The sequence below is a fragment of the Bubalus bubalis genome, chromosome 3 (genome assembly GCF_019923935.1).
Source record: "Bubalus bubalis isolate 160015118507 breed Murrah chromosome 3, NDDB_SH_1, whole genome shotgun sequence".
Taxonomy (NCBI): Eukaryota; Metazoa; Chordata; class Mammalia; order Artiodactyla; family Bovidae; genus Bubalus; species Bubalus bubalis.
This window is the reverse complement of record NC_059159.1, coordinates 53260601-53286596: the sequence shown is the minus strand read 5'-3', so window position 1 is coordinate 53286596 and position 25996 is coordinate 53260601. Positions and strand designations below refer to the sequence as shown.

At 41.5% G+C, this 25996-nt stretch overlaps 2 protein-coding genes across 5 annotated transcripts in view; one reads left to right on the top strand and one right to left on the bottom strand.

The window, feature by feature from the left end:
- PPM1E (protein phosphatase, Mg2+/Mn2+ dependent 1E) overlaps positions 1-9779 on the top strand; it is a 217434-nt gene extending 207655 nt beyond the window's left edge. Inside the window, exons 6-7 of the mRNA XM_025281191.3 lie at positions 133-226; positions 4655-9779. Of these exons, the coding sequence (XP_025136976.2) occupies positions 133-226; positions 4655-5715 (1155 nt within the window). The 3' untranslated portion in view covers positions 5716-9779. The remainder of the gene's footprint in view (positions 1-132; positions 227-4654) is intronic.
- TRIM37 (tripartite motif containing 37) overlaps positions 1-25996 on the bottom strand; it is a 181719-nt gene that overhangs the window by 28140 nt on the left and 127583 nt on the right. For 2 of the 4 annotated variants that reach the window (XM_025281190.3, XM_025281189.3), the window contains 2 exons: positions 22789-22899; positions 21138-21216 (listed from right to left, as the gene is read on the bottom strand). In XM_025281190.3, coding sequence (XP_025136975.2) covers positions 21138-21216; positions 22789-22899 — 190 coding nt within the window. Of the gene's footprint in view, positions 1-7253; positions 7524-19961; positions 21217-22788; positions 22900-25996 lie in introns of those variants that run through there. The other 2 variants (XM_006045487.4, XM_006045486.4) reach the window with 2 other exon arrangements.

Genomic DNA, 25996 nt, shown 5'->3' with positions numbered 1-25996 from the left:
ACCTTTCAAAGGAAGAGTAAAGAGAACCCTTTCCGGGAAGCCAATGAATATTATATCTGTTGTTTACTGTTAAGGTAGCTGAATAAATCTTGAACCCAATTATTTGCTTCTTTCTGTTGCATTGCTGTGCAGGATGAAAAGCAGCGGATTGAGGCCCTTGGAGGTTGTGTAGTCTGGTTTGGTGCCTGGAGGGTGAATGGAAGTCTGTCTGTCTCCAGAGCTATTGGTAGGAAAAACCAATTAATTATTTTTTCTCCAAACTGTCCTCTTCCAGAACACTGTTCTTAATGTTAATCTGATACAAGGGAACCTGAGATAATAACTTAGATTTTCAGAGTGCTTGTTATTGTCTAATGCCTCTTTTAATTAATTATTTAACCTACACATTTATATAAATTCCATTTTTAAAAGGGAACTATATTAAGAGATGCAGAACTTACTAGTTTCTTTTTTTTAAAGGGAAGTCTTTAATCTCTGGAATACAAATCTGCTTAAAACCCAGTGATCCTCATTTTCCATTCCATTTTGAGTCAAATTTAGCTTAAATCAGTATTTTCCAGAAAATGGAAGTCCCTATATTTTATTTTGCTTATATCTTTCATTTTTTCATTGAATTATAAAATGACACAAACAACATGCTTTTTGGGTGAAAATAATTTTTACTATATTAAAATTAGAAAACTAATTCTACTCTGTGTGGAGTGTAGTTGTTAGATTACCCTGGGGTTTCAGAAAATCTACTTCCCTGGAACCTAAATTCTTTAAAAGAAGGGTAAAGTCCATGAAACTCTTTGTTGAAGATTCAGAGTAAAGAGCTGAGCTGGTTGGACAGAATGAGAGGGTGCAGTTCAAAGAGCAGGCTACGGCCGTTTCTGTCTCACTTTTGCACCTGGGTCTGTTGCGTTGGGTTTCATGGCTTAGCTTCACTTTGTTTTTTTCTTTTTTTTTTAAAGAACAGATGAATGTGTGTGTCTCTATGGGTAATATGCTACAGTTCTGTCACTGCCTGCTAAAGAAATGAAGTGATTTGACATAGGATAACATGGATAAATGGAGTTGATGTCTGATCCCCAGATTTTGCTTATCATTACCAAAAAATTCCAGAACATTAATAAAATCTCAAAGGACTGATTCCATTTCACCATTGATGTGATTTCCCTCCCACTCTTTGGGAAGGTGCTGGCAAGCTGTGAAGTGGCCCAAATGTGAGCAGCAGAAGGCTGAGAAAGAGGAAGCTCAAAGATTCTGCAAATACCTCTTGAAAAATTGAGAGTTGGCTTCACCTTAGACCAAGGGAGTCATTAGGAAATCTGGAATAAGGCCAAAAGGGGGAAATTTCTGATTTCTAAAACACACCTTCAAATAGGATTATTTTTGACAACTCCACAGACCTCTTCTCTTGATCTTACTGTCTTTGTCAGAGTATTGCGAGGTGACTTTAATGCTTGTTATAGAAGCAACTTTACTAGAGGATCCTTGTCATTTCTTGCTTCTAAAAATATGACACAAGGGGAAAAAGCAATGTCCTTGAATAAGTGACAGTCGAAGAGCACACAGGGCTGACTGCAGAGAGGAAGTGACTTCTGAGGTGGACCGGAGGACAGAACCTAGAGAAGGCCCCCGGGAGTGAGGAGTGCAAACACACGGGCGCCTCCGAGGGCACGTCCTGTTTCCGGAACAGGGACGGGTGCAGGAGGCTGGGCCGGGGGACCGGGTGGGGAGAGGGAATGCTGGTGCCGGGGTGTGGAGGGGCTTGAATGCCAGCCTCAGTGCCTGGGCTTCGCTGGGTGAGGTTTGTGTTTACAAATATTTGTAATGATTACGGAAGATGAATTAGAGTGAAAAACCTAGATGAGAGATCATTCAGAGATGTGGACAGCTAAAAAAAGGAATACAGAAGAGGGTATAAATTGATGAGACAGAAATGACAGTTTTGGGGGGGAAAGAGGAAAGTTAACTTCTAGGTTTCTGACTTGTGTCACTAAGAAGATGATAAAGCAGCAGCAGTTGGGGAGGGGGGAGGAGGGCAGATAATGAGTTCATTTTGGACATATTTGCATGCTAGGTGCATGTGGGACGTCTCGGAAGAGGTAATTTATATGCAGGTAATTCTGATTATATGCAGTTGGAAATACAGATCTGGAGCTTAGCAGAGTTGTGAGTTGGAGACAGATTTGGGAATTCATCCCATTTTGGAAATAATATTAGCAACCTGTGAAGTGATTTTATATATATATATATATATATATATATATATATATATATATATATATGCTGCTAAGTCACTTGAGTCGTGTCCGACTCTGTGCGACCCCATAGACAGCAGCCCACCAGGCTCCCCCGTCCCTGGGATTCTCCAGGCAAGAACACTGGAGTGGGTTGCCGTTTCCTTCTCCAATGCATGAAAGTGAAAAGTGAAAGTGAATATACAGTAGTTGAAACCACAGGAATGGATGACATTGCCCAGGAGTATGTAGTGTGAAGCAGACCAAGGCTGAGGCTCATTCCTTACGGTAGAAGACTATGATGTCATACTCTCCGGGTTTGTGTCTTGGCTCTGCCACTTTACCAGCTGTGGGCCTAGGTGAATTTACGGAACTTCTCATCTGTTTGTTCCCTTGTAAAGCAGGAATAGTAATAGTACCTGACTCATTGTTTTTGTATTAGATAGTATAATACACACACACATACACTTAGAACCCTGCCTGGCACAGTCTTAGCATACAATGATTTGGGTTGCTATTAAGCGAAGGAGCCAGTAAAGAAAATCAGGAAGAGACAGAGACACAGGGTATCAGATGCTGGGGAACGGGGTTTTTCTGGGCGTATGTAGTCAACAGAGTCAAATGCTACAGAGATCAAGTGAGTTGAAAAAGTCACAGAATTTTGAAAACAGAAAATGGTTGTGGATATAGGTAAATTGCTAGAGATTGTTTTTTAAGTCAGGAGGAGGAATTGAGGGAATTCAGGCCTGGTAAACTTAATTTTCTTTGAAGTAGGAAATTAATGCCATCTACCAAAATCCAATAACTGAATTGGAAAGAGTTGAAGAATGTAAGATTTGGAAAGCTCATGGAGTAAATCAGGGGGCTAAATAAAGACAAGAAAAAGGACTCCTAAGCAGAGTTCAACTCTACTCAGAAAATAAATGACACTAATACTTTTAAAATGAAACGCATTTCAACTGTGTCTCCCCCTGAGCCCTTTGGACTGATGATCCAGAGTTGACATGGTATGTTTTCTGGCATATGGAGAGAGGGGGTAGAAGACAAAAGGATGGTGCCATTTCCGCCGTGAAATGGGCGACCATGCCCTCCTACCAAATTTGGGGGCGAAATGTCATGAATTTGACATCTAACAGTAGAGCAGGTGAAAAGCCAGAATTCTGGCAGCATTATCTCTTGTACAAATCTTTGTATGTTCTGTTCCAAACTAACAGTTGCAGTAGCCTTTTAATTGAAGCACTAAAGCAAGATTTTTGGGAACAGTATGACTCAGATCACATTTATTTTTAGAGCTGGAATTCAGAAAATAATGATAATAATACAGTCAGGTGGAGTAGGGGATGGGGACATTTGGTAAGGTGGTTGGTGGAGGACACTGAATCCCCATGACTGGAAGCTTTCATCAGCTGTAACGGGTCACTGAAGGCTGCACGGTATAGAACTAAAGCTGACAAGATCAAAACCATACTTGAGGAAGATGGGTCTTGCTACTGTATGAAAAAGAATAGGTTCTTGTCTTGCAGATAAACTAACCCAGGTAATTAAATATTAAGTTATCTGTTGTTTAGGGTATCCCATCATGTGGTCTGCTGGGTGGGGCACGTAGCCCACAGTGGTTCTAACAGAGTTGTCCGTAATGTTCCTGTTGAGCTTTCTGGGCCTATCTGAAGATTAAACAGAGATGTGAAATATTGGAGAGAACTTTACTAGGGTAAGAGAGAACTGATAACAGATCCCACAGACAGTGACAATATGGCCACAGCATTTAAGTAAATATACTATCTTCATTTTATCTTCCCCTCGTCAGAAGGCTCAGTTTTAGTGCAATAGAGAGGATAGTAACTGAAGAGTCTTTAAAGTGCTATGACCTGGATCCAGGCATCCTGACTCTGCTGCCTGCATCCATGACCACTAAGCTATATGCTACTACTTTAAGAATGATAAAGCACTTTGTAAGCAAACAAACAAAAAACTACCAACAAATTATAATATCCTAATCTAGGAACTATTGCTCAGTACTCGTTTTTCATGCAGAGAAGCCAGTGAGTATCCCTTGTGGTGATGGTATTTGGTTACCTGACAGGCAAAGGACCCATTTGCTGAGGCTCTCCCCAAGTACTAAAGGAGCACAGCGAATATAAACAAGGGATCTGGAAGTGCTCTGGACCTGGAAGTGCTAAAATGCGTCGCAGATGATCCATTACCGCAGTAATCTGGTGGCACAAACCTAGCTTAGTTGGGCCCGAGTTCTCCAGTCTGTTGCTGCACCAAATATTCAACTACAAATTACTCCCTAGCAGTTGCCTCTGTGTCTCTGGTAATACTGTTCCCTCAACAGAGGGCCCTTCTCTGCTCAGGACATTAGAGCTGGCCATAAACATTCTGACCTGCGAGATAAACCAAAATGACCTGTTTGCTAATTCCCGCAGGAGATGCTGAACATAAGCCATATATCTGTGGGGATGCCGATTCTGCCTCTACTGTTCTGGATGGAACTGAAGACTACCTCATTCTGGCCTGCGACGGCTTCTATGACACCGTGAACCCTGACGAGGCAGTGAAAGTCGTGTCCGACCACTTGAAGGAGAATAATGGAGACAGCAGCATGGTTGCCCACAAGTTGGTGGCATCAGCTCGTGATGCAGGGTCAAGTGATAACATCACTGTTATTGTGGTTTTCCTGAGGGACATGAACAAAGCTGTAAATGTTAGTGAGGACTCAGATTGGACAGAGAACTCTTTCCAAGGAGGGCCTGAAACTGGTGGGGATGACAAGGAGAGTCACGGGGAGTGCAAGCGGCCCTGGCCCCAGCACCAGTGCTCCGCCCCGGCCGATCTGGGCTACGAGGGGCGTGTGGATTCTTTCACGGATAGAACCAGCCTGAGCCCAGGGTCCCAAGGCAACGTGCTGGAAGACCCGGGCTACCTAGATCTCACACAGATAGAAACAAGCAAGCCTCACGGTGCCCAGTTTTTGCCACCAGTTGAGATGTTTGGTCCTGGTGCACCAAAGAGAGCAAATCTTATTAATGAGCTAGTAATGGAGAAAAAATCAGTTCCATCATCATTGCCTGAATGGAGTGGTGCTGGAGAGGTTCTCTCTTCTTTTAATGTGGGTTCAACAGGGCAGCAGGTATGCAGCATGGAGAGCTTGCCTCCTGTTTGTTCTAGGCTGGAAAATGAACAGTTGAAGTTCCTGGGAAAGAGAGTTTCTAGGTTATCTCATTTACATTACCACTACTCAAAGAGGCGGCATGGATTCAGGTTTAATCCAAAGTTTTATTCTTTTCTCTCTGCTCAAGAGCCTTCCCACGAAACAGGCAGTAGCCTGTCCTCACTTATTCGAAATGGGAAGAGAAATAGGATGTTAAGAAGTTCTCTGCCATGGAGGCAAAATAGCTGGAAAGGATACAGTGAAAACGTGATGAGGAAGCCCAAAAAGAGTAACGACCCTCCACACCCAGAGCTTCCCTGGAGCTTTAAAATATAATCTTTCTCTCTAAAGTAGACTAGCTAGCTCTCCCCCAGTACAGATACCACTATCAGAGTAGAAACAAGGTAGGTATTTCTGAAATAATGTGTGCTTCATTATAATGAGCCATGGATGGCTCAACTCTTAAATGTAAATAGATCTCTAGGAAACTCAATACAGTGTTTTCAATCTAATAAAAACCAGTACTGGCGGTTTCACTAGCAAAAGTATACCACTGGTCCCTGTGATGTGTCTTTACCTACATACACCCCCCAAGACCCCGTCACGTCACTGGTGGAGGCTGGCGAGCTGTTGCAGTCAGGATATGTAGTGCTGAAACCTTGATGCAGCTGAAATTCGGTCTGATGTGCCTAATATATCTCTGGAAAACTTAATGCAGAATTAGATCTACTTGAGGATGTTCCTCAGAAGACTGGGGACGATGAGGGAAAACCTCTCCCCTTTTTTTGGTAGGTAAAAGACTAAAAGCCATAGGGGTTTTAACTGGAAAAAATGAAAGTAGAAAACTAGTGTAAAAATGTCATATTCTCAGACTTGTGAGGTGGTATATAGTCAAACAGATTCACTAATTTTTTTCCTGTAACATAAAAGACCAACAATGAAAATTTTTTGAATTAAGTATTTCCTAGGGCTGTAGCTATTTGGGAGTTTCATAACCTGTTATGGTGCTTTTGATGGAATTGTTTTTTAGAAGACCGCTGTCAACTGGTTTTAACCTATGATGCTAATGTGTTTTTCATTGTACCTTCATCTCAGGAATAAAAAATTGTTTAATGGAGATGATTTCAGGTACAAATATACTAGAATCAAGTTGCCATTTTAAAAGAAAATCAAATAGTATTTCTATTTTTTCTGCCTTTTTTCTTTTTTTTTAAAGTTCACAGACAGTAAAGGCATATACTACAATAAAATAAAAAGTGGTTTTGGAGAATGAAAAATACTAGTTTTAACTTCTCTAAAATTGTTTCCCCTGAGGGAATGGAATAATTGGTATGGAAGAGGCTGAAAGTAACTGCCTAAAGTGAGCCCAGAGGCCACGTACAAGGGAGAATGTGGATGACTGCAGCTGAGGTCTGTTTAGTTGTAAATTTGAGTCCTGCAGCTTCAGACCAGAGAGCCAGGACACGTGTTGCTCATCTCAGTATTTATTTACATTTGATATTTTGAAATTGTCTGCTTTTTGCCATTTCTGCAGTTTCAAGTTGGAACCATATCTGCAACTAGAGGCAGCAAATAAACTAATAATCAGGTTAATTGAGTGCAGCAGCCTGGTTCTGAGAATCATGAAATGTCTCCGCAGGACATTCTGCCCTCTCCCAGTCAGGCGTGGAGCCACTGGCTCCCTCTTGCTGTCGGGAGACACTGAATGCTCCTGCTGAGAGGCTCACACAGCACAATACAACTACTTTATGCTCCCCAGACTCAGAATGGAGGACTAAGATTCCTGGACTTTAAAAACAGGGGAGGACTGTAGCATATTTTGGGGTGCCAGGGTAGCTATAGCAAATAAATAAAAGATGCATTTCAGCAACAGATTGTTAATCTACAGATTTTATTTTTAAAAATTTGGATGTAAGTAGAGATTTTCAGTATTTTTCTTTTCTGAAGTCATTTCTTCTTTTCTCAAGTCTTGTGACACATGGCTGAAAAGGAGGGGGTACACATGAATCTAGCCATAGCACCAGTCTTTTCACCATCCCGAGGCTTTACCCCCATCCATGGGCCTCACCCACATCGGTCATTTTCTGAAGCCTAGATCATGTTAACAACCCATCAGGTGCAGTGTCAGTTTCAAAGCAGATTATCTAGGGAAACAAGAAAACAGGCAGCAGAACATTGGTATATACAATAGTCCAAAGCACTGAGCCAAGCAAAACATTTTTTAAAAGATTCTTCTATAGTTGTCTATTGCTGATGATTTTGATCAGAATAAAGAAGGTGAAAGAAGGTACAAGTCAAGTGATAGGTTTTGTTCAGTGGGAAAAATGGTTGGAAACTGGGAGTAACAGGCATCTTTAAGGGTCTGAACTTTGTAGGTGTAACTACATAAGCAGTGTTAACTCCATTTCTCATACCAGTAGCCCTCTAGAAAATAAAAGTAGTTCTAGTGTGGTCACGTTATAAGCCAATAATGTACAAACTAGCACCTATTCATTTGTTCACAACATGCATATTTATAGAGTAGTTAGGTACCACTTGTAAGTCCTTTAAAATTCTATAATACATATTAAAGTAGTGGTTATTGGTCTGACATATGCTGCTCTTGGGTCTGTCTATCAACTAGATAAAAAGCAGTGCTTTGTGAAATGCAGTGTTATATCTTAATGCCACTGGTGATAGAAAGTAGTTCCCTTCAGTTCAAATCCTGTGCCCTTATTTGCTGCTTGCTGACGTAAGCAATAAGTACCCCTCTAACTAATGGTATCTACACATTTCTGTAACTTGTATTTAATGATGGTGTATCTGGTGACTGTAAAAATATTAGACAGATATAAAAGCATATAATATATATTAACTGTTAATGCTGAGGTATATAGTCTGTGAATTACGTGTTTTGTACTTCTATTCATTGTGTAATTTAGTGATGGTGGAGAAGATCTACACCCAATCCTTAAGAGTGGCAGTATCCCTTTTACGATTTAACATGATCTGCATCAATTTGTTTGCTTGCTGAAGTTTTATTAGAATAGGAAATAGCAAAACAAATATTAAAAAGAGAGTGTAGTACTGGTTAGGGAAACAGACTTCAAGTCACTGACTGAAGTCACACGAACTCCTTGTACATTCACTGTGAGTTTCAAAGGGCATCGGTCCCTAATTTCCTTTGTTCACTTTCCGGTTGTGGACTTTTAAGAGCGATCTGAGGCTAAGTGACATTACAACACCCAACACTGGGGCTGTTAATCCTGTTTAGGTCTGTACTGAAAAGGAAGGTGGAAATACATGTATATATCTTTTCTTTACCTAGAAGTGCCATCCATTGTCCTTGAATTAATATAAAGTTACTGTTGCATTTAATTTAACCAGGAGGATCCTCGAAAGTAACACCTTTACCAAGGACAATGTCAACAATGTCAGTGTCAACCCTGAGTCTGGTTCTGACCACATTCGTAGTGGCCACGGCCAGCATGGTGGCATAGTGCACTGCATCTCCCGACAGCAGCACTCCTTTGTTGGAGCACTGTGCCAGGAAGACGCGCAACGTCCAGTGGGCAGATGATGCGTAAAGAAGTTAAGTGTTCACAGATAAAACTGCTGTGGTTCAGGTACTTCCTTTCCCAGCAAAGGCTTGCTGAGGCTTTGTGAGAAAGTGATCTAAATTATTATTTTAATGTTTAAACATAATTTGTTCACTCAGTGATCATTCTCATGGAAGCAAGGCCATAAAAAGGAATACTGCAGCTTTGACCCTACAATTTAGGAGAATTACTCTTTGGATTGTCAGCTAGCTAAAGAACATACTTTTTTTTCACCTTTTAAAATCACGTGATGTTAAAGGACAAGTACCCACTCTTCCCTTCTGACCTGAGAATAACTTAAATGGTTTCCCCCCAAAAAAAAAACAAAGTACTGCCAGTATTATGACTATTTTCTGAGACAAATGGTACTGTGTTAAAAAAATTTGTTACTTCCTCTATTATCTTCTATTGTAAAGACTATTTGTTGTACTAATTAGAAAATACGAAATAAGATAGGGAACTCCAGACTGACACAGCAATTGTTCTGGAAAAGGAAAATACTCTAATAAACTTTGATGTAGTAACTAAGCTATAGATACATCATTGCTAACTCTTACTCTAGGTGCTCTTTGGTGAGAGACATGCTTTGTTCTCTTGTTCATGATATTTCTCTGCAAAGAATTCTCTATGGAGTCGAGCAAGTGAAGTGAATCATTTCTTACCAAGCAAATTTATCAATTTATAAACCTTCTCTAAAGCTCACTTTTGAGTTCAGTTGTAATCATGAGTGATCCTTCATATTTTATTTAAAACTGTTCATTCAGGTACGAAGTATGTTGAAATTTTGCCAATATCTTAATAAAACCCAGCAATTTAAAAACATTGGTCATCTGTCTTTTTGTTCAAAGGAAGATTACTTAGTTCTAGGATTTAAGTTGGTTTTCTCAGAACTGAAAACAAAATCCTGAGGTGGCGGTTTTCTAAACTTTAAAGTGGGGACATGGAAAAGTTTGCTAAGTGCTGCTACAATTGTTAGTCCCTCCCCAGAAAAACCAGAAGAGATCTTTCTCATCTTACACACATCTCCCCCATCAGTTTAATGTTGGGGGTTCACCCTAAAACAGATGAATGAGGAACAGGACCTGCAAACGGCTAAGTGCTGACTCCTCAAATCTCCCCATTACTTTATTCTTCAAACTCTGCGTCCAGCCAGAGTTCTTCCCTCTCCCTTGGTCTTTCTCCTTTTAGTTTCAAACTGGAAGGAAGGAAATAATCAGCTGGATTGTGGTTGAAAGTCTGTCCAGAGGAATGGTTTGAGAGAGTAACAGGAGACAGAACAACGCAGGCGTCCTAATGCAGTCAGGACACTGCATTCGTACCCACCTCTTACCACCATTAAGTCCTAGAAAATTGATTTCAACCTTTAACTCCTAATCACTTAAATTCATCCAGTACTTAGTGTAATTTTATATAAACTCAAATAAGAATTGAGAAAAAAAATGAAGGTCTGAAAGAACCTTATTTGCAAGAGTTTGCTACAGTGGGGAATGAAAGAAAAGCAATATTTTGGTAAATATTATTTATACTTGGAAAAAATCCCCTACTGGTATTCTAGGTTCGAAAGGAACATCTCTTTCTGAAGCAGCACACACACACACACACACACACACACACGGCTTTTTCAGTTTTCTATTTCCTAGGTTTTTTATATTCTCATCACTTTTATAATTAAAAACATTTTTGGATAGAAAACTAAAAATGGCCCATTACTTTCTAGACTCTGAATCTGAATTACTTATGTTTTTAATTAAAAAATTATAAGAACCACTGTACTTCCAGCTTCCAATTCTAAAATGTAGAGCTAAAGGGAATACTGCTTCCATTCTTCTAAATAAAAGCCAGATTTACTTCAAATTATGACTTTTTTCACACTCATCAGAGTTGAGGTCGCAACTGGCCCAAGTTTAAGAGGGGCCGGCGCCTCCGGGCGAGCGGCGCCCTCAGCACTGGTTTAGAGTAGGGCAGCTCTGGAAGCCGGCCATTCAGCGAGAGAGTGCTGACCGATACAGGCAGAGTGGGGGCCGTCCGGGGAGCTGCAGAACCCGGTGGAGTCCGCCCTCTCTTGCAAACCCTACCAGGACTCAGAGGAAAGGTCCGGGGCGGAGCAGGTCCAGCAGTGGGATGTGGGGGGCCACGGGGGCCCATCACCCTTCCCTCAGCTCGCTCACACGAGCGTCGTTCTGTGGAGGAGAGGGCCACGGACGCTGCCCCGAGGGCACCTGTGACAAGCTGATGGAAGGGAACAGGGGAGGGAGCAAAACCCTACTCCTGGGGAGGAGGAGTATCACCAGGCCTGTAAATAGCTGTAAATACACATTAAGTAACGCGGCACCTTAATCCAAGAATGCCAGTCCCAACCCACATGCAGTCGAGCTTCAAAGAACAGAACAGTTCTGGGCAGACAGCAGAGCAACAAAAGTCTGCAGAGACATAACTTGGAGGCACAGTACAAAATTCAGGGTCAGAAGAGATACTGCATTTCTGCCGGGGAGGGAATTACCAGAGCAATGTACTGCTCTAGAACGCAACGCCACGAAGGTTGATCACAGCAGTGATGAACCTCAAACCAAACGCAACTCCTAACCAGATTGATTCAAACTCTTGTGGTACAGATCTAAGCAGGCCTGCCCATTTTTAGGCATAAAAACCATTCACCAAACTACTGTTCTACATAAAATGTGTTGCTTTCAGCGAAATACAGAGAGGCATCTGAAAGCAAGAAAAAATGTATTCTTCTGAGTGAAGTAACCAGGGTGGTGGGTGCCGGCAGGGAGCCTGCCTCTCCCAGGTTCTGTCCAGGTGGCCTCCCCTCCCAGGGCCCCCGCGGGGACCTTTGTAATTTGAGCCTGTTGAGCTGGAGCCGTTGTGATTTGAGTCACTGTGGGTGGGACTGTAAACTGGTACAACCATTGTGGAGAACAGTATGGAAGTTCCTTAAAAAACTCAATATACAACTACCATTATGATCTAGCTATCTCACTCCTGGGCATATATCTGGAGAAAAACATAATTTGAAAACACACAGTGCACCCCAATGCTCACTGCAGCACTGTTTACAAAAGCCAGGACGTGAAATCTAAATGTCCACCGACAAAGGAGCGGATACAGAAGACGCGGTACACAGATCCAATGGAATACTACTCAGTCACAAAAAGATCAAATAATGCCATCTGCAGCAACAGGAATGCATCTAGAGACTGTCATAGTGAGTAAAAGAGGAAGACAAATGTGTCGCTTACATGTCGAATCTAAAAAAATGGTACAAATGAATTTAATACAAAAATAGTACAGATGTAGAAAACAAAGTTACAAGATAAACTGGGAGACTGGGATTGATATACACACTGAAATATATAAAGTTGATGACTAATAAGGCTCTATTATACACACAGGGAACTCTCAATAACTTCAGACTGACTTGACAAGGATTTTGGAACTGACAGAAATTAAAATAACTATGGCTTCCCAGGTGGCACACTGGAAAGAATCTGCCTGCCAACGCAGAAGATCCCCTGGAGAAGGAAATGGCAACCCACTCCAGTATTCCTGCCTGGAAAATTCCATGGACAGAGGAGCCTGGTGGGCCACAGGCCATGGGGTCACAAAGAGCTGGAGATGACTGAGCGTGCACATACCCTTGGTTAATATGTTGTGGAAATAATGGGCAAATATGCAAGATCATATGGGTGATTTCAGCAAAGAGAAACTATAATAAACAGAAATGCCAGAAATTAAAAATACTGCAGCAAAGATGATGGGTGTCTTTGACTGCCTAATCAATAGATCTACCACCGCTGAGAAGAGAAAAAGTAAATTTAAAGAAAAGTCCATAAAAATTACCCTAACTGATGGGATTTCTGTGGTGGTCCAGTGGTTAAGAATCCACCTTCCAGTGCAGGGCATCCCTGGTGGGTTAGATCCCTGGTGGGAGAACTAAGACCCCACATGCGATGGGGCAACTAAACCCAAGTGCTGCACCTGCTGAGCTGGCATGCTCTAGAGCTCCCCGCCACCCGCCTCTACTAGAGAGCCCCTGCACCACAACTAGAGAAGCCCGTGCTGCAACGGAGACCCAATGCAGCCAGATCAATTTTTAAAATAAAAAAGAACGAAAATGTAGTGAGTGGCCACAAAGGAAACAAAACGCTTTAAAAAAAACCTAACTGAAACACAAGAGAAGAAAAAAAATAAAGGAAAAATGAAAGCAAATTAAATCCAGAACAGAACAAGTAAGAGCTGTGGAACTATATCAGCCTAACATATGCATAACTGGAAACCCTTGTATGTTGCTGGTGGGAATGCAATGGCACAGTGCCTTCTGGAAGTTTGGCACTTTTCTTACAAAGTTAAGCAGAAACCTACTACATGACTGACTGCAATGAGTTCTGACACCAGTTATCTGGGGTTAGGCCCAACTTCACAGGTTAAGGGCAAAGTCCTCCACAGGACTGCTCTCACTTCAAATACCAAGTTTAGGGCCCCCACTATCCTTCCCCTCGCTTTGACAATTCACTAGAATAACTCATAAACCCAGGAAAATACTTACAATTCCAGTTTTATTATAGCCAAAGGATACCAATCAGGCAAAAGGACAGACACGGGGTGAGGTGGAAGAGGGCCCGAATGTGGGGCTTTCTTGTGATCAGGAGCACACCCTCCCAAAACAGCCAGGTGTGAAGGATGCTGCCAACAAGGCAAGTTCAGCTGAGCTTCAGTGTCCAGAGTCCTTACTGTGGTTTCATTATGTAAGTGTGACTAACTCACTGGCAACAAGGCTGAACTATTTAAGCTAATACGATGTGACTCAGAGGCCCAATCCTCTAGTCACAAGGTTGTTAGTCTTTCTGGCAAGGCCAGTCCCCGTCTTGAGTTATCTCATGAAGCTACCAGAATCCACCATAAGTAACAACAAAGACCCCAATCACTCGGGAAATTCCAAGGACTTAAGAGGCTGTACCCCAGGAACTAGGGACAAAGGCCAAACTCTTTATTACATATCCCACTCCAAGGCAAACACTACCCTAGAGACAGACAACTTATGTTCACACAAAAATCTACACACAAAATGTTTGTAAAGTTTCATAATCATGCAAAACTAGGAAAAATCCAAAATGTCCTACAATGGATAAATGAATAAATTGCATACATCCACACAGTGAAATACTACTCAGCAGTTAAAAAGGAATAAAGTTCTGATTCACACAACTAGGTAGGTGACGCGTACCATTTTGCTACGTGACAGGCTACGTCTGGTGAGATTCTATTCATATGGCACTCTGGGAAAGGGAACACTGAAAGGACAGTTGCCAAGGGTGAGGGGGCAGAGGGGGACCTACCTCCAAAGAGCCGGCACAGGAATCCGGAGGGCGACTGCACTGTTTTCCAAACAACTGCATACACCACAAAGATTAAACTGTAATGTATGTAAATTTTAAAATCAACTAGGATGTGTGGAGGAGGACAGAATACAGACTGTAACAGATGAATCTGACTGTATTACAAATGAATCATGCAATCAGCCTGAAGAGAACGGCAAAGAAAGGAACCAATGCATTAGGGTTAGATTCCCCTAATTTCTTTGACATTTATTATTAGAATTCCGTTTGACAAATTGTCCTTTCTTCTCCCTTTAGTTTATTCAGCTGTTCATGTATATCTGTGTGGACTCATGGATATTTATTTTGTTCTTTGAGTTATGATCCTGTACGGCCACTGTGTCACAGTTCAGGATCTAAACTGGATCTAAATAACTCTGGAAAAGTGCTTTCATGGGACTCATGGTTTTTCTCCTTAAAACACATTGTTTACATACACATACATGATGCATTCAAGTATGTGCTTTAGGAGTGAATACGTTTCCTCTTCTACCCAACAACACTCTAGTAAGAGGAAGCAAATCAGCACTCAGAGCTGTGTTTCCAAGTATCACTGTCCCTCCAAAAGGCAAGGAAAATTCAAGAGGAGCCTGGAGCATCTTGTTGAGAGGAAGGATGGAAAGGGAAGGAGGGGGAAGGATGGAAAGGGAAGGAGGGAGAAGGACACAAAATCAAGATCAAAAGAGTAAAGGAGCCAAGCAGGAAGAGCTTTGAACAGCCAAAACTAGAAAACTGAACTGTAAAACAATGGCAATACTGGATCATAACTCGAATAAAATTAATATCCACACAGATACAAACAGCTGAATAAACTAAATGGAGAAGAAAGGACAACTTGTCAAACAGAATTCTAATAATAAATGTCAAAGAAACTAGGGGACTAGAAAACTACCGTAAGACCACTGCAGTGATAACTGCTGTAGGCAAGACCCACCAGACCTAGCGCTGGCCGGCGCTGGAATGAGCGGGCATGAGTTTAAGCAGAAACAGGATACTTGCATATCCTTAAAGTATTCGCCCTAAATATTACGTAATTCAAAGGGAAAAAGTAGTAAATAGTGGGGAATCCTGGCAGATACCACCTTAACCAAGTAATTAAGGTTAACAATACCAATCAAACATCTGCAGCATACAGGCCCTGATACAATGCATTCTGTAGAAGCCTTCTAATAATGCAGAATTCCAACTTAAGATGAAAAAACATCAGATGAGCCCAAGCAGAAGAACACTATAAAATAACTAGGGGCTTTTCCGGTGGTCCAGTGGTTAAGAATCTGCCTGCCAATACCAGGGACGTGGGTTCAATCCCTGGTCCAGGATGAGTCCGTATGCTGCCGGGCAACCAAGCCCATGTGCAGCAAGCGCGGAGCCAATGCGCGGCAAATACTGAAGCCCGTGCTGCACACGAGAAGCCACCGCCGCGGGAGGCCCGAGCACTACAGCTAGAGAGCGGCCCCTGCTACGAAGACCCCGTGGAGCCATAAATAAATAAGCAACACTTAGAAATAACCGGTCCACTTCAAAAATGTCAAGGTCGTGAGAGACAGGGAAGACTGGGGAAAGCGCCTGAACTGGGGGACGCTAGGACATGACAACTCACTGCGCTGTGGACCCCGGGAAGGGAAGAGGGCGCGCGGGAAGTGACTGGTACTCACTGCGCTGTGGACCCCGGGAAGGGAAGAGGGCGTGCGGGAAGTGACTGGTACTCACTGCGCTGCGGACCCCGGGAAGGGAAGAGGACGCGCGGGAAGTGACTGGTACTCACTGCGCTGCAGACCCCGGGAAGGGAAGAGGACGTGCGCGAAGTGACTGGTACTCACTGTGCTGTGGACCCCGGGAAGGTAAGAGGGCGTGCGGGAAGTGACTGGTAAAATCTGAACGAAAGCTGACAGTGGTCTGGGCACTAGTTTGTACGTAAGACCGACGCCTTCGTTTTGGTTACTCTTCTATGGTTGCGTACTCTGTTCACCAAAGAGAAGCTGTTTTGGTTTTGGAAGGTTACCTTTTCTAAGAATTCACCCATTTCTTCCAAGCTGTCCACTTTACTGTCATACAGTTGCTGATAGTCTTTGATGACTTTCTGTGTTGTCTGTTGTGATTTCTCCATTTTCATTTCTAATTTTGTTGATTCTTCTCCCTTTTTTTCTTGATGAGTCTGGCTAATGGTTTGTCTATTTTATTTATCTTCTCAAAGAACCAGCTTTTACTTTTGTTGGTTTTGGCTGTAGTCTCCTGTTTCTTTTTCATTTATTTCTGCCCTAATTTTTATGATTTCTTTCCTTCTACCGACCCTGGGGTTCTTCATTTCTTCTTTTTCTAGTTGCTTTAGGTGTAAAGTTAGATCACCAGTCCAAGTTTGATGCATGAAACGGGGCACTCAAAGCCGGGGCACTGGGACGACCCTGAGGGATGGGATGGGATGGGAGGTGGGAGGGGGTTCAGGATGGGGGACACGTGTACACCCGTGGCTGATCCATGTCAGTGTGTAGCAAAAACCACTACAGTACTGTAAAGCAATTAGCCTCCAGTTAAAATAAATTTTTTTTAAAAAGAAAAGCTGGGTGTACAGGAACACTCTCAAGATTTCTGCACCTCTATTATAAATCTAAAATTATCTCAAAATAAAAAGTTTTTTTTAAAAAAAGACAATATTTAGGTTTAATTATTAGGTATCAAAATGCTGGATTCGGCCCAACTGTGACAAACTGGAAGAAGTACTCAACCAGTATAGCTCACCGCATCCCTGCCAGCGGTGCTGAGCAACCTCCCTGGGTCTCCTATTTCTCTGCCACATGGGCACGACACACAGTCCATCCACTCAAAGGTTACTTACAGATTCAATGACACGGTCGGTCCAAGTTGTACAGAAACAATACGCCTGGGCACAACGCATGCATTACACTTACATCTCTAAGTCTAGGAGAAAATACTCTTCTGGACAATCTTCCAGGACCAAACTTGAGACTGAAAATACCAAATGATGCGACTTCCCTGGTAGCCCAGTGGCTAAGACTCTGCGCTTCCAGTGCAGGGGGCCCAGGTTCAATCCCTGGTCAGGGAACTAAATCCCACGTGCAACAGCTAAGAGCTCACGTGCAGCAACTGAAGACCCCCCATGTTGCAATGAAGATCCCATGTGCCGCAACTAAGGCCCGGAGCAACCCAAGAAATAAATATTTTTAAAAAACAAACTAAACTAAATAATGACACCAAGAAAAACTATGCCCTTCAACAAAAGGAGGGGAAAAAAATTTTTTTTAAGTTGGGATTCTGTTAAGGAATGGAAAGTACCAGAGAGCAGGACAAGTAGAGTGACTGACTGGAAATCTGGGTCGACTATCATGACTTTCGGAGACTGTGGGTGATGACGGTCAAAAGTGGGAAGACGGGGGAAGAAGCTCTTTTATCAGAGCTCTTGCAGACTAGCTCAGGAAGGACCAATGGGGAGAGGGGGAAGAACTGCTGTCTTCTTCTGTGCCTCTCCCCTCCCTCACTGCTTCCTAACATCTAGCAGAGGCGAGACTGGTGTGAGACGACCGCAGGGAAGACGGAGGAGGGCTCCCGGCAGCACCGTGGAGTCGGGTGCAGACTGACAGCCGGGTGCAGGTGACACGGCTGGGAATCGGGGAAGGAACTGTTTTTCCAAAGATCCCACTACTAAAAGCTAATAGGTCCTTCCATTTTTTGAGGAAATCTTTAGGTCTTTCAGTCTTATCAGGATCCCAGAATGAATCAGATAGCAGATGCCCAACACCCCATATCACAAAAACTAAGCATAAAGCAACAAATCAAATGTTTGATCTTTTTGAGTTAAAAATAATGCCCTTTCTCAAACCTCCCTCCCTCAAAGTGAACCAAAATATCAATGACAAAGTAGAACTTGGCAAATTTTATCTGCAAAGGGTAAGAGTGTAAATAGTTTAGGCTCAAGGGCCATTAGGTTGCTTAAGCAGCTACTCAACTCTGCCTTTGCAGGGCAAAAGCATCTGTGGACAATCTCTAAGTGAATGGATGTGACTATGTTCCAACAAAACTTTATTTACAACAGATAGCGGAAGGGATTTGGCTCAAGGCTGGAAGTTTGTTTCACCCCTAGAGGAAATGCCAGATAGACACTTGTTAATTTATGCCCCAGAAGTTTTCCTCAATGGATGGTGTTGAATTCATATACGCTACATATTTCTTACTATTTTTAAATTCACAAACAACAATACTGGAAGTGAGCTATAACCAACAAAACAGACATGACATGATCTTCATCACAGGAGAACTGTTTTCGAGTACATCCTTTAGATACCTGTAAGTTTGTTGGTTTTTGTTTTTTTTTCCATGAAACCCTCTGTCAAATTTAATTATAAAAATAGAGAATTTCATGCCAGGAGGGCAGTTACAAATCATCTCTTTAGAAGCTTACTTTTTAAGCTTTTCAAGGTATAGACTTTATTATTAATATGGAATCAGAATATGGTACAAATGGCTTGGGTTTCTAAAATACATGAGAAGATAATATACCAATTAAATTCAAGTAATTTTCCCTACAAAATTTTTGTCATGCATAAAAAATGTCTTCAAAACCTCCTACAGCTATAACAACAAAAACAGTCTTGCTGACGTGGTAAACTCAAAGTCTACCAACGTCAAAGGGTCTCAACCAGTTCCCAGTCCGTATGAAACAAGCGCAGCACTCCTCAATGCTCTTAACACAACCTGAGCGCGTAAGCAAAGCCCCCAAATACTCAAGAGCCAAACGCTCTGTGATTCATATAGCATCATGTCATTCTGGGGAATCCACTTTAAGGTCATGTGGAAACAAAACTGGACATCTCCCCCTAACAAAGGAAAAAAGGACAGCTCAGGATGCTATCATACAGAGTAATGCCGAGAGAGTCTCACGGTTAAATCACTCGTGCTAAAAGCTCTTACAAATTTCCCCAAATGAATAGTCTCTTCTCGGGCTTCTCTTAATTCTTAATCATATGTGGTTTTCTATATTTTGAAAATAAGAACTTACAAAGGTACACGGAAAAGCACTCAGTTCCATATCAAATACAGGTCAAGAACACCTATGCAACAGTGAGTTTCAAAGTAGAGTCAATCGCTTGTGTGTTTATGAATTCTGGTAAGACTCACTTAAAAAAAAAGAAACCCTACAATATCAGTTCTTAAAATGACTTGCTCTCAACACTAATGAGACAAAACTCTTACATAACAGCTTTACCCATTACAAAGCAGTGTAGAAATAAGACAAAGCTGGATTTAAAACATGATCTCATCAAAATGTACTAAACACAAATGCATCTCTAGCTAACAGAAAATGAAATGTGAAGAACTTATTAGTAATATTTTAGACCACTGCACAATAAGCTACTTAATAACTATATAATAGCACATCAATGTTATCATGACAGTAAGCAAATGCTAAATTTTTATTTCTCATATGATTATACTACTTAAATATTTCCAACTAATTTAAGGACAAAAAGTAACCACATACATAATGGAGATTATAAGTCTTCTAACTTCCCTATGCATCTATTAACAGCTCAAAAGCATCTATTACACACAGGCAATAGGAATAGGAAAAGGAGGGCTTCCTGTCCCAGTTTTAATAAACTGCAGAGACATAACATTTTCTCAAGTTCATTTTATTAACAAAAAGTGCAAACTGTTTTGAACAAAAGCAAACCATGAATCACAGCATTCGGCAAGCCACTAGACATGGAAAAGGGAACAATATTCATTAAGTAAAAAATACGCAGATGAAATGCCTCTCAAATGTATACATACTCATGCTTTTACAATAGTCTCTTAGTCAGCTTTCAGTGTACTTTTCACAAATGGTATAGCAGCTCAAAAACAAATGCAGGAGCACGATGGTGAAGTTTGGCAATAATTTTGGACTAATTCTGAGTATAAAAGTGAATGTGAGAGCACACTTTCATGTATAATACGTAGGAATCTTTAAATGTATTGACACTGAAATCAATGTCCAGCTAATGAAAACAAAGGAAAAAACAGGGTTTTAAAATACCTGTTGCTCTGTAGTTGTTTGGTAAGAAGCAGGAAAAAAGTGAAATAATTTAAAATGTTCTTATATGTGTTTATATGACCAAGAACATAACCAATCCACATTAACTTAATTCATTTAAAACTGCATTTGTAAAAGTCACACGAAAGAAAGCGTATGTGCCATCAGCGTGCCTGCCTGCACCTGAGCAAATAAGAACAGAAAAGGAACCTCAGGCAGCTGACACGTTCCAAAGAGGACGTTCAGTCTAGTGTTGCTTCAGTTATTCACATAAAGTGTCTTCAGGGCAGAATCTACACAGAAGTGATATTTCTGCTCACTAATCTATAGGCATTAATGAAACTAGAAACTGTAATTAAAACCCAAACTATAAAGGCGGTCATCTCAACAGAACTGAGGATCTAGCCAGGACAGGAGAGCGCCGGCGCGGAGCAGCTCACTACGTGCATGCGCTGCCTCTGGGTGCGTTTCCTGGCAGTTACTGCCCTTCTGTGGCAGCAGACAAACTGCCTCTTAGGAATACGCTAATTTACTAAGTTAATTGAGGCTATACTGTTATTTCATTACATTACACAGAATTCTTCCCACATTTAATTTTTTCCTTTGTACTAATGTTTTATACTAGGACTGTGCTACTTTCTAAAGTCTCAATTACTATTTCAAGTAGAGATGGTGAAAAAATCTGATTATCTGACCATTGACAAATTTGAGCACCAACGACAGCCAATTTCGGGGTCAAGGAGGCTTACAAGTCAGTTCTCTTGATTTGAAAATTACCTTCCGCTGTTTTCATCAGTACTGAAACTGAGATCTTCAGGGCCTATTTGTTCACCATCAGGAAAACTGGAATGTGTATCTAGGAGAAAACGATAAAAAACAGTTCACAATTTTTAAAGACCTGTATTTTCTTTCCCATCTCTCTAAGTGATCTTAGCAAGTGTGTTATTTAAGTGATAAAGAAAGATGTGCTGGGTTGTAAACAAATCTCTATTCTTAGAGGATTCCTTATCAGAGTCAAGCGTAAACAAACACAAAAGGAAAATAAAGGAGAAAAAACCAAAATGTGTTAATAGATGCCCATAATTAGAAGACGAAATGCACTGCCTGACTTTGTCCCCTGGGGACACCATGGGAGCAGCCGAAGAACGGAATAAGGAACGATGATGATGGACACTCAAAGGATGATTTTGTAAATATAAAATGTATTTCCAAGTCAATTAAACTGAGCATGCAAACATCACTACAAAAACCCACCAACACTCAAAATAACTTTGCCTCAAATTTGGCTGCTTCTTTTAGAAGCAGAGAAAGTTACTACGAGTACCTTAATACTTAAAAATCATCAAACACTTGGCTCTGTATTGAAAAAGACACTAGCATATCAGGGAAATATGTAAAATACAAGATGACAATTAACATCAGCCTGACAATGTTGTCATTCCAGGAGTGCTTACAGAGGGATGCTCAGATTAACCATTAAGGTCTCTGGATTAAAATACTAACAATGGGCGATGCATGTTAACTAAATTTATCATGGTGATCATTTTGCAATGTATCGAATCATTATGTTGTACACCTAAAATAAAACTAATAACAACGGATTTCTCTCAGTTTTTTCCTAAGACTTTTTTATTTTTTGGAAGGAAGAGGTAAATCAACGATTCTATAATCTGCACACATTTCTAAAATCAGAAAAGGTTGTCTTTTTTAATATTTATTTGGCTGCACTGGGTCTTAGTTGCAGCACAGGAGATCTTCACTGCAGCCTGCAAGATTTCTCGCTGCAGCACGCAGGCTTCTCTAGTCGCGGCCTGTGGGTTTCTCTTTAGTTGTACACAGGCTTAGTTGCCCTGATGTATGTGGGATCTTAGTGCCCTGACCAGGGACTGAATCTGCGTCCCCTGCATTGGAAAGCGGATTCTTAACCACTGAATCACCAGGGAAGTCCCTGGAAAAGGCTGTCTTTTAAAAACTTACTTTATTAGCTAGGCTACAAATATTTCTGAAAAGAAAAAAGAAAATCAAGTATCTGAAACCTCCCAAGAGGGCTGGTTAACACTTAGGCACTACAGGCCACTATTGGGATCTGCTGGAAATTCTTTTCTGTTTTGCTTTTTTTTTTTCCCAAACAACTCTCTAAAATGTAAAAGCTATTCTCAGGTCATAGGCTGTACCAAAGCAGGTTGTCAACATCAGCCTTGCCCATTAAGTAGCATGCCTCATCAGGTGTCTGACCAGGCAAATACAGCCTACCAAATTTTTTCAGTACTCATCATTTAGTCTACCCCACAGAATGTCGTCTCACAAATGACAATAATTTAAAAAAGAAAAAGAAGCAGAAGCAGCAAAGCAGAAACAGAAGCAAAGGAAACAGCAGCAGCAGCAGAGACGGTTTTTCTAAGCCCTGCGACGACACCACGTGCTGCACCTCCGTCCGGGGGCTGCGCCATGAAAGCGTCGCTGAAGCCGCCCGTGCTGGCGCGCTCCTCCCGCTCCTCGCTCTCGGTGTCACACTCGATGTCGCTGTCGCTGCTCATTCCTGGCAGGGAAGAAGGAGAGAACATGTCTGACACGAAACCACGTCAAGATAAAGGCAGCCTCCTTACCCTAAACTGAGATTCTTTGGAATTTTACACTGAATGCCCAGATAATAGAAGATACCAAGCAAACAAAACAAAGAAAAAGTAACTGCACAAAACTCAGTTCTCTTTAGTTATTTAGAGCCGTGTTTATTTTTGTTCTCAAAGTGTCTGAAAAGTTTTAACTGAAAGCCAGTATTAATTTCATTATACTGATACATCTTTTCCAAAGCAAATACACTGTTTTTCCCCCTTGATAATCATAACAGGTGCTCTTTTAATCCTGATTCAATGTAGTTTCTAGCCTAAAATATACACAAATATAAACATGTATAAACACAAATATACATTTACACTTATATCTACATGTGTGCATACCAAATTCCAGTAATTTTAGCAATAAGTGAGTTACTATCCCATGTGGGCCTCCAATTTTGTTTTCATGTATGAGTTGATTTTTAAAAGACAAGTTCTATAGAATTTTTCTACTTCCACAAGACAGAGATCAAGAAAATCTGAAAAATCTTTCTGCTATAAACCCTTATAAATGCTAGATAAAATAAAATCTTAAAGTTTTAATGAACAGCTACATTTAAGAGAAAAAAGGGAAATCCATGGTACAGCAGAAAAAAGGATAAGAAAAACAGTGGGGTAGATGACGTCACCCCAGAGAGCCTGCTGTGAAAGTTTGTTTTCGAGGCTCTACTGTGTGCCGGACGGAACCCACGCCCCCTGCGGTGTAAGTGCAGAGTCTTAACCACTGGACCACCAGGAAGTCCCAGAAAATCTGTAATCCTCTGTTGAAAGTGAAGTCGCTCAGTTGTGACCGACTTTCTGCTACTTCAGGGACTGTAGTCGACTAGGCTTCTCCATCCATGGGATTCTCCAGGCAAGCACACTGGAGTGGGTTGCCATTTCCCTCTCCAGGGGATCTTCCCGACCCAGGGATCGAGCCCTGGTCTCCTGCATTGCAGGCTGACACTTAACTGTCTGAGTCACCAGGCAATCAAATCCTCTGTTGGGGATAGGCAAAAAAACACTGGATCCGCCACAGAAAGAGAGATGAAACTGAGGCTAAATCTGCACTCCAAGCATAAAACTAAAACTCTCACTGAAAGAGTAATTAAATATGTCTACTGTCACAGGAAGACAGCAGGGAATTTTGTCTGGTTTCTGTGCTCAGTTCACCTCAGAATTCAAACAAAGGGCAGTGTGCCTAATTTAGGTTTGGGATTTAAGGTTTCAGTTCAAATCTCAGGAAAGGAACATAAAAATTGGTCAGGAGATAGTGTTTTTGAATAAAGCAAGTATAAAATCCTCTGGAGGGAAGATTCTGGGTAAGATGAAGCAAACACATTCCACCCCATCTTCTCCACTGAAGGCAGTTATAGAACCTTGGCAGAGCGCAGGAAGTAGCTACTGGAGGGCTCTGTAATCAGGACACTGGTGTAGATAAGAAGCTGAAGTAGCAACAAACTGAGAGATTTAAAGAAGGCCAGGGGCTCACACAAATCATGCGAAAGATGTCTCGGGGCTTCCCTGGTGGCTCCTGGTGGGAATCCGCCTGCCAAGGCGGGAGGCACGGGTTCCCTCCCTGGTCTAGGCAGATCTCACAGGTGCCACAGCCGCTGAGCCTGAGTCTAGAGCCCAGGAACCTCAACTACTGCAGCCCGCGGGCCCGAGAGCCGTGCTCCTCAACAAGAGAAGCCGCCGCGGTGAGAAGCCCGAGCACCACAAGCAGAGAGTGGCCTCCGCTCACCAAACTGGAGCAAAGCCCATGCAGCAATGAAGATCCAGCACAGCCAAAAAGTAAATAAAATTATTTTTTAAGAAAATATCCAGAAATCATTCCAAAATTATTTCAGCACGTGAAAAACCAGGTAAAGATAAGCAACAAATATCAGTGCTGAGATGACAGAAATCATGTTGAAATTATCTATCAGAAGCAGATCTAAAAAACACTCATGAACGCTTTTGAAACATTTAAAAGACCTCTGTGGTAGGAAACCTCCACAATCCAGGTCACAATTATTATCACAGGAGGGAGAAAAAAAAAAAGAACACTCAAATTTTCTACAAATACTAAAAGTCTCAAAAAGACACACTCCAACCAAAGTTCACAAACAAGGCAGACAAGCTGCCCAAAGTGAGTCAGCGGCTATACAGACCCCACAAGGTTTCATAAAATAACAGCAAAGAGACTACGTGATTCTGTTTAATGTGGGAAAAAATAGGCTTTTAAAGAATTACTAAGATATTGTTGTTAAAATTAAACTATTAATAGATGAATTAATAGTAAGAGTGAAAGAGGAAATTAATCAGTGTTAAAGAACAATGAAATGAGCATTATAAAAAAGAGGTTAACAAACAGGAGGATAAAAAGGGAATAGTTCCCTCGCTGGTGGTCCAGTGGTCAAGACCCCATGCTTCAACCACAGGGGGTGTGGGTTCTGTCCCTGGTCAGAGAACTAAGATCGTGCCACATGCTGCATGGCAAAAACAAACAAACAAAACCCAAAAACTTTCAGGCAGACTAAGGTAAAAAAGAGCAAACAAAATCAGCAATATCAGAAATAAAAGGGAACATCACTACAGAATCTACAGACATTAAAAGGATAATAAGGGAACAGTATAAAAAACTTTTATGCTCATGGAGTCAAGAACACCGATGAAATGGACAAATCCTCTGACAGACACAAACTGCCAAAATTCATTCAGGTAAAAACAGATAACCTGAATAGGTATGTTAAGCATTAAAAGAAATGAAACTTGGTAGTTTAAAAAAATTATCACCAAAGAAAACTGTAGCCCAGATGGCTTTACTGGTGAATTCCTCTTCTTCTGTTTTTAAGAAGAGTTTGTATAGTATTATTTCTCCCTTAAACATTTTGAAGATACAGGCTGGATGTTTCTGAAATCTCCTTTCTCAGCAAAGGAAAAAACCTTCCTGCTTTAAAGAGTCAAGTATATGTGCACTCAGTCGTGACTGACTCTTTGAGATCCCAAGAACTGCAGCCCAGGAGGCTCCTCTGTCCATGGGATTTCCCAGGAAAGAGT